This window comes from Salvia miltiorrhiza, chromosome 5 (genome assembly GCF_028751815.1).
Source record: "Salvia miltiorrhiza cultivar Shanhuang (shh) chromosome 5, IMPLAD_Smil_shh, whole genome shotgun sequence".
NCBI classification, from domain to species: Eukaryota; Viridiplantae; Streptophyta; class Magnoliopsida; order Lamiales; family Lamiaceae; genus Salvia; species Salvia miltiorrhiza.
The window spans coordinates 45,445,539-45,460,402 of NC_080391.1; the positions used below are offsets into that span (position 1 = coordinate 45,445,539).

Below are 14,864 nucleotides of genomic sequence, written 5' to 3' on the forward strand. Positions count from 1 at the left end.
TATATCTATTTTGACAAAATCTAAAAAAATATATATATTTTTTTAATTATTAAATCCGAAAATTACATTCCAATTTTACCCCTCCAGATTTTGCCTTGGAATGCTTGGAAGCTCCTTGCCATGTGTCACCATCTTGATGCGCCACATATCATAAATGTGTGGTCAAGATTTGGATCTAGGGATCTATTATAAGCATTGAGATCTATATGATCCCATTCCTACCACTATATATATATATATATGGTGTGGTTCTAGAGAGAACTACATTATTTGTGAGAACGGGAGAACCATCAAATCTAATGCATTCACTGTAAAAATTAATGCATCCGCTGTTAAAATTAATGCACTTAAAAAAATAAAAAAAAATGCTCCCTTCAGGATTCGAACCCAGGATCTGCATTCATCCAACAAGATGATGCATCCACCGTAGATCTTGATGATCGAATGGCTGAAAATGGTTCTCCGGTCTTCTTTTATTTATGGTTCTTTCCTGAACCTCTCCCTATATATATATATATATATATATATATATATATATATATATATATATAGGGGCGCGCTCCAGTGAGACCCCCTATTTTTCGTGTAACATGAGTACAATGAATAAGACATATAATACTAATGAACAAAACGTATATCTAATGAACAAGATGTATATACTGATGAAAAATAAAATTTAAAAAATTCGTAATGAATAAGACATATATACTGATGAACAGGGCCGTATATACTGATGAACAATGCAGTATATACTGATGAATAACAAAATTTAAAATATTCTGCTCCCTGCAGGATTCGAACCCTGCGAAAAAAAATCACCCTCCAGATACAATATCAGCCATAGGATTGATAAAATAAACGCACCAGATCGTGCCCTAGATCTCACTAAAATTAGAGGGTCTCATTGGAGCGGCCCCCTATATATATATATATATTAATTTATTTATTTATATATATATATATATATATATATATATATATATATATTTGATGTGTTAAGAGTAGGATGTTTCACCTGTTGGTAATGATCGTCGGTAGATTTAAGCAAAGATGTAAAAGAAGAGAGAAAAGGTGTTGTATTTCATGTTACGTAATCATACAATGAGAGACGAGGCTCCTATTTATAGAGATATACAAGGGGGGCAAAGAGGTCATTCAACATCTTTGTGCAACCACTAGGTTGGTTAGAGAGAAAGCTTCATATAGATAGCCATCGGACATGTCAATAGTCTGTTGGCTTTTGTCTGTTGTGCAACGCTGACATATTCCTGCGCAGCTAGGGTGGTCGGCAGCGCTGCCCGTTCACTTAACAGAAATACCACTAATAGTCCACTGATGCTTTTACTGGGTGGCAACTCTTCAGGGAGTGCTAACTGATGCAATTATCTCTGCTCGACGTCAGCTTTGACCCTAGACCTTTGTTGCGTTCCAGACATACGTGTACTTTACTCCCCATCAATACTCTTTATGTATTTTAATTTTTGTATAATATTTTACTTCAATAAAATTTATATAATTACACGAATAAATTAATTTTTTAAATAATGAAATATAATTTAAAAATTAATATAATTATGTCAAAAAAAATAAATTTCAAAACACACATTATTGAAAATCAAATAGATGAAATAAATTTTTTACAAGTTGATTGAAATTTTAAAGGTTGCTGCATGAAATAAAATGCTTTTTCATATCCAACAAAAAACAAAAACAGAGTACGTACATCAAGATTTGCATGCAAAGAATTACATTTAAATAAATGTTGGTCCTCCATATTTAATCTAGAGGCACTCTCCCATGCAACCGGTTGCACTGTGCAACTGATTTCTGAATGACACTACTTCAACATACAAATGACACTTGAAGATCTTCAAATGTCATTTGTATGTTGAATTAGTGTCATTCGGAAATTGTTCAAGTGTCATTTCCCGAATGAAGTAGTGTCATTCTGAAAACCAGTTGCACGGTTCAACTAGTTGCACAGGAGTATTTGTGTTTAATATATCTTTTCGCAACTTCCAAGAAGTTCCAATTAAAAAATGAATTTGGGGCCCGCCACAATGCTTACTTCCTCATGTAGTAGAATTGCTTGCTTTGTTTTGCTACCCCAAGTTTACTACCTCAAATTTGGTAGCCCACTATGGAGCAAGCATTTTGCTACCCCATCAACATAGTGGTGCCACATGTGTGTCACCTCAATAACTACCATCTTTTTCAATTACCTCATATTTTCTCCATTGTGTCACTACCTCATATTTAACTATTCATGGACCCCACTATCATTATTATTATATTACCACGGGGAAGGCTATAATAAAAAAACACATTTTATTGTATAAAATAGGAACCATTTTAAGCCCTTAGATCATCAAGATCTACGGTTTATTCACAGCTTGTTGGATGAATTCATGGTCCTGAGTTCGAACCCCATAGGTAGCAAAAAAATTATTTTTCGCAATTTATACCTTTATACAGTGAATTCATACGTGTTCTACATAAAATTCATACATTTTTGTTGGTTTATAATTTTTATTTTAAGAGCTATTTTTACTGTAGCCCTTCCCATGCATATTACCACTATATATATATACATATACATACACACATATATATATATATATATATATATTATGTATTTTAATTTTTGTATAATACTCCCTCCGTCCCTAAAATAACTTCCTCTTTTTCCATTTTGGGACGTCCCCCAAATAACTTCCTCTTTCTTTCTTTCCATTTTTGGAAACCTACCCCACCACTAATAATACTTTATTTATTCTTACTTTTCACTTTTCACCACTCTCAATACTAATTATAACACTTTTCACAACTTTCAATAATACTTATATCACTTTTTCTCCACTATCAATACACTTTACAACTTTTTATTAAAACCCGTGCCGTCCCCAAAGAGGAAGCCATTTCAGGGACGGAGGGAGTATTTTATTTCAATAAAATTTATATAATTACACGAATAAATTAATTTTTTAAATAATGATAATTTAAAAATTAATATAATTATGTTAAAAAAAAATTCAAAACACACATATTATTGAAAATCAAATAGATGAAATAAATTTTTTACAAGTTGATTGAAATTTTAAAGGCTGCTGCATGAAATAAAATGCTTTTTCATATCCAACAAAAATAGAGTACATCAAGATTTGCATGCAAAGAATTATATTTAAATAAATGTCAGTCCTCCATATTTAGAAGGTGTTTGGTTAAGCTTATTTTAAAGAGCTTATAAGTTCTTGGAGCTTATAAGATGTTTCAAGAGCTTATAAGATGTAATTTTTAAGAGATTATAAGTTGTCAAAGTGTTAGGATAATTGAGCTTATAAGCTAGAGAGAGAATTTTTTCTAGAGAGAGAAAATCGAAGAGAAATGAACTTGAATGATATATGATGGAAATAATAAATTATAGTTGAAAATATTTATAAAATAATTGATGCATACGAGATTATAAAAAAATAAGTTGGGGTAGATGAACTTATTTTTTTGGGAGCTTATAAGCTCTTGGAGCTTAAATTTGGAGCTTATAAGTTGTTTAAGAGCTTATTTTGCCAAACACTTTGAAGGAGCTTATAAGCTGTTTTGAGGAGCTTATAAGCTCAGCCAAACACCCTCTTAATCTATCAATGCGCAACTTCCAAGAAGTTCCAATTAAAAAATGAATTTGGGGCCGTCACTATACTTTTTTTTTTTATGAAATTACATTATAAATAATACAAACCACACACACCCCACCTAGTGGTTATTGTGGCCGAGAGTATTCGAACCTGTGACCTCTTGGACAACAGGCAACCACCCCAACCACTAGGCCATCCCAAAGGGACAAAGGGGCCGTCACTATACTTACTTCCTCATGTAGTAAGCATAGTGGATGCTCTAAAGGATTATAATCGGTTCTCACTAGTAGTATTTGATCTATTTCAATTTGTACTTGGAGATGTTAAATTAAAGGGTTAAATGCATGTAATATCATGAACTTAAGCCGAATTTCAAATTTAGCACGACTTTTAAAAGTTCCAATTAATATGACTACCTTTGCTCCGTGTTCAATTTTAGCACCCCTTTTTGACGTGGCTTGCCGGCACACGCTTCGATCCTACGTGTCATTGACGTGGCTTGCCGGCATAAGCTTCCGGCCGGCGAGCAAAATGTTGCGTTTTGCTCGCCAAGCTTTCTCTCTCCCGCCGCCCCTCAACCACTTTCTCCCTCTAGCAGCCACCATCATCTTCCCCCTCACCTCTGCCATGCTTTGTCGCCGGCGAAGACTCCATCTCACTCACAGTTGCCCACTCCGACGCCGACCTCCGCGGCCTCACCATCAACCACCCCAAAAACGCCGACAATCTTTGCTATCTCGTCCCACATATCCCCGCCGCCGCGCACTCCGCCGAATCCATCAAATTCTCCGCCGCCGCTGCCCAGGTAACCCTATTCCCGAACCAAGGCATTTGCATCGACTATCACCATCTTCTCTGGTACGCTAACAATTTTCGGCAACCCCAAAAGGACAAAACACCAATCTCCACTATCTCCTATGAGAAGCCAAAATCCAAACTGAAATTGGGTGTATCAAGATCCCAATTGAAAGTTTCTTGGGGCGAATGCAAAATTTCTACCCAAATCAAGAAAAATCCACCAATCCCTAACCTCAAATCTGATCTCGAAAATTCAACCGCATTCACCAAAAAATTCGATCCATCACTCCTCTCTATCACAAACTCAGCTCCAGTGCGTCGCCTCCACACACCACTTCTACCTCACCGTGCGTCGTCCCACACGGAGTAAAATTAAACATTTAAATTGAATACGGAGTAAAGTTACACATTAAAATTGGAGGTTTGTAAGTTACAAATTATGACGTGTCACTTGGAAGACACGTCATTGCAACGTGGTTCACGTCATTGCCACATGGTTCTGCCGGAAAATAAATCGGTGCTAAAATTGAACACGGAGCAAAGGTAGCCATATTAATTGGAACTTTTAAAAGTCGTGCTAAATTTGGAATTCGACTTAAATTCATGATATTACATGCATTTAACCCTAAATTAAATCATATTCTGATTTCATATTTTCTCAAATAAAAATGGTCAATACAAAATACTTATGACATTTTCTTTAATCTGAAGCAAATCAGTCAACAGTCCTAGTTGTAGATGCCCTTTTTTTGCGACTTCTGTTAAACTAAACACGTCCTTGTAAGGAAGGATACGTCTCTTCATAAAAACTCTCACTTCCCATTACTGTTTCTGCTTCAAAATTTGATCGTCTTATTCTCCAAAAATGAGGTCTCAGATTTCCAGATCTGCGAGGTCGCTCCTATCTTCTGCTTCCAAGCGCACAGCTCGATCATTTTCAGGTCATTTTAAATTCAGATTTTATTAGCCTCTCACCTCTAATTTATGTGTTATATATCTTAGGAAACTGAATTCAGATTCTGATTTTGATGGTTTTTTTGTGGTAATGCCGGTCTAGTATGATACTATCCTTATTTAATTTGATTTTAGTTTGAATTGTTTTTTACGAATGGAGATTACTTATGGTGTGGATCAGGACCAATATAGTATGTATGGTGATTGCATGCAGTGAATTCATTTCCTGCATTTGAGGTATTGTTTTATAGGTTGGGAGTTTACAGATTTATTCAATGTTGTGTACGTGGATCCATCATATTTGTTAGATGATTTTAGCCAGTGTTGTGTTGGTGAAGTGAAACCACTAATGCCTATTTCTCAACAAGAAAAAAGCGCACATATGATTCCCGAGAAAAGCAATTAATAATACCATTCACAACTTATATTTCCTGGTTTGTAGATGAAACAATAATTATCTAAGAGGTGGTCGTTTAAAAAACAAGTAATCTAAGAGTGGTCTTGGGTACAATCGGGTTAACCCGCATTCAAATTCTGATCCGTATTTTAATTTGAACACATATTCTGATCCAAATCGTGTAAATGACACTATTCGATTATACAAATGACATTACATGTAATTGACACAATTCTGCTATATATACAAATGATATTGCGTATAAATAATACTATAACATTGTAAATGACACTGTGTATAATTGACACTATTTAGAAATATAAATGACAATTACTATAATTGACACTATAAAATTGTAAATGACACTATAATATTTTAAATGACACTATAAAATTGAAAATGACACTATAACATTTTAATGTTACAATGTCATTTATATAACCGAATAATTAATGTCAATTATAGGCAATGTCGTTTGTATAACTGAATAGTGTCATTTACACGATTTGGGTCATGATGCGGGTTCAGATCAGGATGCAAGTTAAGGTCTGAATGCGAGTTAACTCGATTGTACGGTACATCCGGTTGTACCCAAATTATCTAATACTACTATCTTCGTCCCATTGATCAATAGGCGTCAAGATTTGAACTCAAATATTAAGTAACGAGTAATTCATAATAAAATATATGATAATAGATAACTCTTTTTCAGGATATATTTGTCAAAACATGTAGGAAAGAGAATAATTATTTTCCAATTAATAAAGTAAGAAAGAAAAATTTTGGGGTTGGTGCGTAGTGGGTAGGCTATAATTATTGAACTTATTTTGGATAATATGAAATAATTGTTTGTGGGCCACAATGACATCACTACTAGAAAAAGCGGCGTTAATGACCGAAAAATTGATCGTTAAAAACAAGTGTTCGGTCGTTGAAACGTCTAACGACCAAATTAACAACCGATTTGAGGCGTTGATCAAAAATTCGGTCGTTTTGGTCTTAAATTTTAATTGTTTACACTTTTTTACAACTGAATTTTCGATCGTGAAAATAAAACCCCATTTTCAATTATAACAACTCGGCTTGTCCGACAAGTGTTTTTAACATACTTTGTACTCAATAACACCTGCCTTGATAAACTTTGTAGTTGGTCATCTATCATGAAACTACTCTAAATCAAGCACCACTAACTTTAAAGTTTCTTTCAAGTGGTCACTAGCTAGTAAAGAATGTGCATATTATTAATATAATTGATACCTATAATTCTTTTAAACTTTCATTTAATATGTAGTTTCATTCATGCATACCTTTAGAATATGTCAAGAAGGATATCGAGACTTATCTGGATGATTTGGGGAAGATTTGTGGCATCAGCGAGATAGTGACGGTAGAAATAATGATCAATTTAAAATAATAAAAAAATTAAAAAGTTAGTATTATGGTTCAAAAAAGTTTAAGAAATTATCACCGAGTTTTTTTTTTAAATAAGGTCAAAATTAACGATTGATTTTAAAATAAAAATTATTAAAAAATAATAGTAATGATCGATTTTAAAGAAATTAATATTAACGGCGTTAATTAACGATATTTAATTTAGGTCGTTAAATATGCCTTTTCTTATAGTGTATATAGTGTAAATAATGAGTTATGTTGGAGGTGTTTATTATGTATTAAATTTCAATTTTAAGTAGTGACATATTAAAATGAAACGTTCAAATAAAGTTGGTGATCTAATGGGACGCATGAAGTGTATAATACACAAATATTTGTTGGTCCATAAATTGGCATCTATGACAAATTCTCTTGATGATATGGAAGCAACTAGGAAACTTGGGACATTTTATGTAACCATATAATTAATGGAATTAATGAGATGTCAACATTCGTGAGAACACTTAACTGTGTTGGAATAAATAGTTTATTTAATGCCATAATTACTTTGGTAATTAATGGAATTAAATGATATTTTTGGAATCTACATTTTGAGTAGATTAATTTGGTATATTTACTTGTTCAAATCTGTAAAGAATTGAATGAGTAATTAATGCCCAAAGATATCCATGGTTCGGACCACCTGTTTGCCCAAACGGACGTGGCAGCGGTTGAGGACCGAAGAGACACGATGGTTCGGACCACATGTTTGCCCAAACGGACGTGGCAGCGGTTGAGGACCGAAGAGACACGATGGTTCGGATCTGTTTGCCCAAACAGGGCACGTGGTGGCGGTTCAAGACCGAAGAGACACGTCGGTTCGGACCTCCTGTTTGGCCAAACGGTCACGTCAGTTCAAGGAAACCCCTGGACTACTATAAATAGGGCCCTCCAGAATGAGATTAAACACACAAAAACGAATTCAGATAATCAATTTGTCATATTAGTTTAGTTTACATACTCAGTCCCGAGTATCAAGCCGTTCGACCGGATAGCGAACTCCTAGTGCTAAGGACTCGTCTATCATCCCGAAACCGTTGTATCTTGGGGGCAATTACTGTAGATCCGCGAGCACAGAGCGGAAGTAATTTTGCCTTACGGAGAGAGAATTTATTCTCGCCTCGGTTCTGCATCCTTTCATTTATCGTCATTCTATTTTCTACACTACCAACTAACAATCGTAAGGCAAAATTAGTGTGGAAAGATGGCGACAGGAAGCAACACCAACAACAACAATGTTCCGCCCAACAACAATGCTCCACCAGTTCCGACCAACGTTCCACATGCTCCAGCACCTGCTGCTGCCGAAAAGCCGGAAAAATTCGCAGGTTCTGAATTTAAACGTTGGCAGTCTAAGATGCTGTTTTATCTTACTACTTTGAATATGGCTCGTTTTGTGAATGAATCTCCTCCAACTGTGGGGGAAGACGAGACTGATTCGCAACTGCGGATAGCATATGATGCATGGCATCATAGCGACTTTCTGTGTCGCAACTATATTCTGAATGGGCTAGACAACACTCTCTATAATGTTTACTCTAGCGCCAAGACGTCCAAGGAACTATGGGACTCCTTGGAGACGAAGTACAAGGCAGAAGATGCCGGCTTGAAGAAGTTCATAGTCGGTCGTTTTCTAGACTTCAAAATGGTTGATAGCAAAACCGTTGTGGAGCAAGTGCAAGAATTTCAACTGATCCTGCACGACATTCTTGCCGAAGGTATGGAATTGTCTGAATCTTTTCAGGTGGCCGCGGTGATAGAGAAATTACCACCACATTGGAAGGACTTCAAGAACTATCTCAAGCACAAACGCAAGGAGATGGGACTTGAAGACTTGATCGTTCGCTTGAGAATCGAAGAGGACAATAGAATCTCCGAAAACAAGACGAACAAAACTTCCATGGAGGCAAAAGCAAATCTAGCCGAGTCTAGCAACAAGAAGAAACGCAAGTTCAAAGGCAAACATCCAGACTCAAAAGGTCAGAAGAGGATCAAAGGAGATTGCTTCAACTGCGGCAAACCCGGTCACATGGCAAAAGATTGTCGCAAACCGAAGAAAGACAAGCACAATGGTCACCATCAAGCCCACGTGACGGAGACAAAGTCTGTGCCCCTCGACTTAGGCGAACTTGACTTGTGTGCCGTCGTAGACGAGGTCAATATGGTCGGCAGTCCAAAAGGATGGTGGATCGACACCGGTGCTACCCGGCATATCTGCGCCGACAAGACAATGTTCTCCTCGTATGAAGCTCTCACCGGCGATAGAAAACTATATATGGGCAATTCTACCGCATCCTCTATCATCGGAATTGGAACCATTGTGCTCAAGATGACGTCGGAACTCAAGATAACCCTACAGAAGGTGTTGCATGTTCCCGACATTCGCAAGAACTTGATCTCAGGATCCGCCTTGTGCAACGCTGGATTTAGACTAGTATTTGAAGCAGGCAAAGTTGTAATGACCAAGAATGGTCACTATATAGGAAAAGGCTACCTAGATAATGGCCTTTTCAAGCTTAATGCTATCCCTGTACTTGTACGTGATAATGCAATAAAGGAAAAAGTTACTTATTTGGTTGAGTCTCCTAATTTATGGCATGATAGATTAGGACATGCAAATCTAAACACACTACGTCGTTTAGTAAATTTAGACTTATTGCCAAAGATGTCTTTCAATCAACACCAAAAATGTGAAATTTGTGTTGAAGCAAAAATGGCAAAATCTCCTTTTCATTCAGTGGAAAGATCAACGAAACCTCTTGAATTGATTCACACCGATCTATGTGATTTAAAACTTGTGCAAACAAGAGGTGGAAAGAATTACTTTATAACATTTATAGATGATTGCACAAGATTTTGCTATGTGTATCTTTTGAGAAACAAAGACGAAGCATTCGAAGCTTTCAAAACATACAAAAGTGAAGTTGAGAATCAACTTAACACCAAGATCAAAATGATTCGAAGTGATCGAGGTGGCGAGTACGTTGCACCTTTTGAGGAATTTTGTCGTGAAAATGGCATTATTCATCAAACGACTGCACCTTATTCTCCACAATCAAATGGTGTTGCAGAACGAAAGAATAGAACATTGAAAGAAATGATGAATGCTATGTTGATAAGCTCAGGCCTATCACATAACATGTGGGGGGAAGCTATTCTTTCGGCTAATAAAATTTTGAATAAATTACCCCAAAAGAAACAAGAAAAAACTCCATATGAATTATGGAAAGGAAGGAAGCCGTCCTATAAATATACAAAAGTGTGGGGGTGCTTAGCAAAAGTTGAAGTACCTAAACCCAAACAAATAAAAATAGGACCAAAAACTGTTAATTGCATCTTCATTGGATATGCAAACAATAGCAGTGCGTACCGATTCTTGGTACACAAATCGGAAGTACCCGATATGAATGAGGGAATGATTATAGAATCAAGAAATGCCATATTCTTTGAAAAAATATTCCCCAAGAAAGAGAAGAATGACATAAGTTCGAAAAAGAGAACTTATGATGAAATTTCGCTTAAGAATAACGGACCAACACGTGAACTAACACCGCAACCAAGACGCGGAAAGCGAACAAAAACTGCGAAAACCTTTGGTCCGGATTTCGTAGTTTATACTTTAGAAGACGAACCAAAGACAATCAAGGAAGCATTGTCTGGTCCTGATGCCGATCTATGGCGTGAAGCTATCAATAGTGAAATCGAGTCAATCTTATCCAATCACACTTGGCTTATTGTTGATCTTCCTCCGGGAAATAAACCTTTGGGTTGCAAGTGGATTCTTAAGAAGAAATATAAAGCCGATGGATCTATTGATAAGTATAAAGCACGTTTGGTAGTTAAAGGCTACAAACAAAAGGAAGGGTATGATTATTTTGATACATACTCTCCAGTCACTAGAATTACATCCATTAGAATGCTACTTGCTATAGCAGCATTATATAATCTTGAGATACACCAAATGGATGTAAAAACAGCATTTCTAAATGGAGATTTAGAAGATGAGATATATATGGAACAACCCGAAGGGTTTGTGATTCCTGGTCAAGAAAAGAAAGTTTGTAAACTTGTAAAGTCTTTGTATGGACTCAAACAAGCTCCCAAACAGTGGCATGAGAAATTTGACCAAGCAATGATGGCAAACGGATTCAAAATCAATGAATGTGATAAATGTGTATACGTTAAAGGAACATCCGACAATTTTGTCATTGTTTGTCTCTACGTTGATGATATGCTAATTATGGGCAGCAACAATAAAATAATCATAGAAACCAAGGAGATGTTAAAGAGAAACTTTGACATGAAAGATATGGGATTAGCTGACGTGATTCTAGGAATTAAAATCCTTAGAACACCCGAGGGAATAGTCTTATCACAATCTCACTATGTTGAGAATGTACTTAAGAAATTCAAAGCTTTTGATCTGCCTCCGGCTAAAACACCTGTTGACTCAAGTATACACTTAGCCAAAAATCGAGGAGAACCCGTATCACAATCGGACTATGCTAGAATTATTGGAAGCCTAATGTACTTGTCAAATTGTACAAGGCCGGACATAGCATATTCTATTAGCAAATTGAGTCGGTTTACAAGTAATCCTGGAAAGGATCATTGGACCGCATTAATAAGAGTGTTGAGATACCTAAAACACACAATATCTCATAGTATACACTATTCGAGATATCCCGCTGTTTTGGAAGGGTATTGTGATGCCAATTGGATATCCGACACTAAAGACTCTAAATCCACAAGTGGGTTTGTCTTTACCATTGGTGGAGGAGCAATATCTTGGAAATCTTCTAAGCAAACATGTATAGCCCGATCTACAATGGAATCGGAATTTATTGCTTTAGACAAAGCCGGCGAAGAAGCCGAATGGTTAAGAAACTTCTTAGAAGATATTCCTTGTTGGGAAAAACCTTTGCCTCCGGTTATGATACATTGCGATAGCATGGCTGCCATAGGGAGAGCAAAGAATAGTTTGTATAACGGTAAATCTCGACATATTCGTCGAAGACATAATACCGTTAGACAATTGATCACTACAGGAATAATGTGCATTGACTATGTAAAGTCAAAAGACAATATTGCGGATCCGTTTACTAAAGGTATTAATCGTGATCAATTGAATAACGCAGTAAGGGGAATGGGATTAAAATCCACACGTTAAGAACTTTCATAGTGGTAACTCAACCATGATGACTGGAGATCCCAAGAACATGGTTCAATGAGACAACTAAATTATGAAAGTTCAAGTTGAGCACTTGAAAACTTGCAAAATCCATTCTCATAGATGCTCAAGTGTAAAGCCTGCAGCTTGTGGTAAAGGGTAAGCTTTTTAAAAGCTTTTAATGATTCCTATAGCCTCAATAGGTGGAGTATGGCAGGATACTCTTTTTAGGAGATCACCTATATAAGTGAAGAAGTGGGGCCGCTTCAATTATCAATAACACTTATGAATCCAAGAAATGGTCCAAGGCCAGAAATGGACACAACGTAAGAACGAAAGATATTAGATCTATTATTGTGTGTATGTTGTTGACTTGGTTTACACAAAAGTTGACCGGTTCAAGACATCGCGTTCACCGAGCAACGAGTAAATCCGATGGCATTACACTAAGGAAGGTTCAAAGCTAACAACTACCTATCCTGATGCAATAATAGGTCGTCGGGACTTAGTTTTTTGCATTTGCATTAATCATCATTCATGTGGGGGATTGTTGGAATAAATAGTTTATTTAATGCCATAATTACTTTGGTAATTAATGGAATTAAATGATATTTTTGGAATCTACATTTTGAGTAGATTAATTTGGTATATTTACTTGTTCAAATCTGTAAAGAATTGAATGAGTAATTAATGCCCAAAGATATCCATGGTTCGGACCACCTGTTTGCCCAAACGGACGTGGCAGCGGTTGAGGACCGAAGAGACACGATGGTTCGGACCACATGTTTGCCCAAACGGACGTGGCAGCGGTTGAGGACCGAAGAGACACGATGGTTCGGATCTGTTTGCCCAAACAGGGCACGTGGTGGCGGTTCAAGACCGAAGAGACACGTCGGTTCGGACCTCCTGTTTGGCCAAACGGTCACGTCAGTTCAAGGAAACCCCTGGACTACTATAAATAGGGCCCTCCAGAATGAGATTAAACACACAAAAACGAATTCAGATAATCAATTTGTCATATTAGTTTAGTTTACATACTCAGTCCCGAGTATCAAGCCGTTCGACCGGATAGCGAACTCCTAGTGCTAAGGACTCGTCTATCATCCCGAAACCGTTGTATCTTGGGGGCAATTACTGTAGATCCGCGAGCACAGAGCGGAAGTAATTTTGCCTTACGGAGAGAGAATTTATTCTCGCCTCGGTTCTGCATCCTTTCATTTATCGTCATTCTATTTTCTACACTACCAACTAACAAACTGCTGATGTGAATCTGTTAAGTAGATAGATCAAGTGTGAAATGCTTAAAGTAAGTAGCATACATAAATGAAGGTAAGAAAAAAATGAATTTTCAGGTGGAGAAGCAGCAGCTGCCGCTGGTGCAGTTACATGCAGAGGAAGAGTGTCATCTTTAGCTTCATACAGTTTATCGAAGTCGAGAAATGCATGTGGGGGTTGGATACCTGGACTCCTTGCCCTTCCTGCTGCAGGTTTACTCATACTATACCCTTAATTGATTATGATCATGACTAAACGTCCATTAAATTATGACTCATCTTTGTATACCACAGCTTTCATGCTTCAAGAGCAGGAAGCACATGCTGCACAGGTACTTGTTTCATCAATGAATTGTCTTTGTTTCACATGTTCATTACTGATGCTGCATTGTCTTTACTTCCTTCGAAGATGGAGAGAACGTTTATCGCCATAAAACCGGATGGGGTTCAGCGAGGACTGGTAATATATTCTTTTTCATCATTAGAGTGTGTGTCATTTTACATATTTGCATTCATGGTGGCAGATTTCTGAGATTGTGTCGCGGTTCGAACGAAAAGGCTTCAAACTCGTAGGAATCAAGATTATAGTTCCTCCAAAGGACTTTGCTCAGAAGCATTATCATGATCTCAAGGATAGGCCTTTCTTCAATGGGCTGTGCAACTTCTTGAGCTCTGGACCAGTTGTAGCCATGGTTTGGGAAGGTGAAGGGGTGATCAGATATGGGCGCAAACTCATAGGAGCCACTGATCCTCAGAAATCAGAACCCGGCTCAATCAGAGCAGATTTGGCTGTTGTGGTGGGAAGGTATGATGGTATCATGCATTTTCTTCAACTATTAATTCCTGCGTGCTGCTTCACAAATTGGTTGCATAATGCAGAAACATCATCCATGGCAGCGATGGCCCCGAAACCGCCAAGGATGAGATCAAACTGTGGTTCAAACCTGAGGAGCTGGTGTGCTACACAAGCAATGCCGAGAAATGGATATACGGCACCAACTGATTTCACACTTTTTCAAAATCTAAATAATTGTCTGCTTTAAATAAACACTGGCGGAAGCTTACTCATTATTAGGTGAGAGATATATACTTTATCAAATTATGCAGCAATATAGTCTTCTATTACCACTCTTTGTATTTTGGCTTTCGCCAATCTAATGTTTGGATCTATTTATCGATCAATGCATGTCCTTTTCCACTGCTTCTTGAAA

At 36.9% G+C, this 14,864-nt stretch overlaps 1 protein-coding gene across 1 annotated transcript; it reads left to right on the forward strand.

Annotated features, from left to right (window-relative positions):
• The first annotated feature begins 5,125 nt into the window (after positions 1-5,125).
• LOC131024512 (nucleoside diphosphate kinase 3-like) lies at positions 5,126-14,864 on the forward strand. Its single transcript, XM_057954018.1, has 6 exons — positions 5,126-5,368; positions 13,732-13,866; positions 13,948-13,985; positions 14,063-14,113; positions 14,178-14,458; positions 14,533-14,864. Exons 1-6 carry the CDS (start codon positions 5,293-5,295, stop codon positions 14,654-14,656), a joined length of 705 nt encoding a protein of 234 aa, XP_057810001.1. The 5' UTR covers positions 5,126-5,292; the 3' UTR covers positions 14,657-14,864.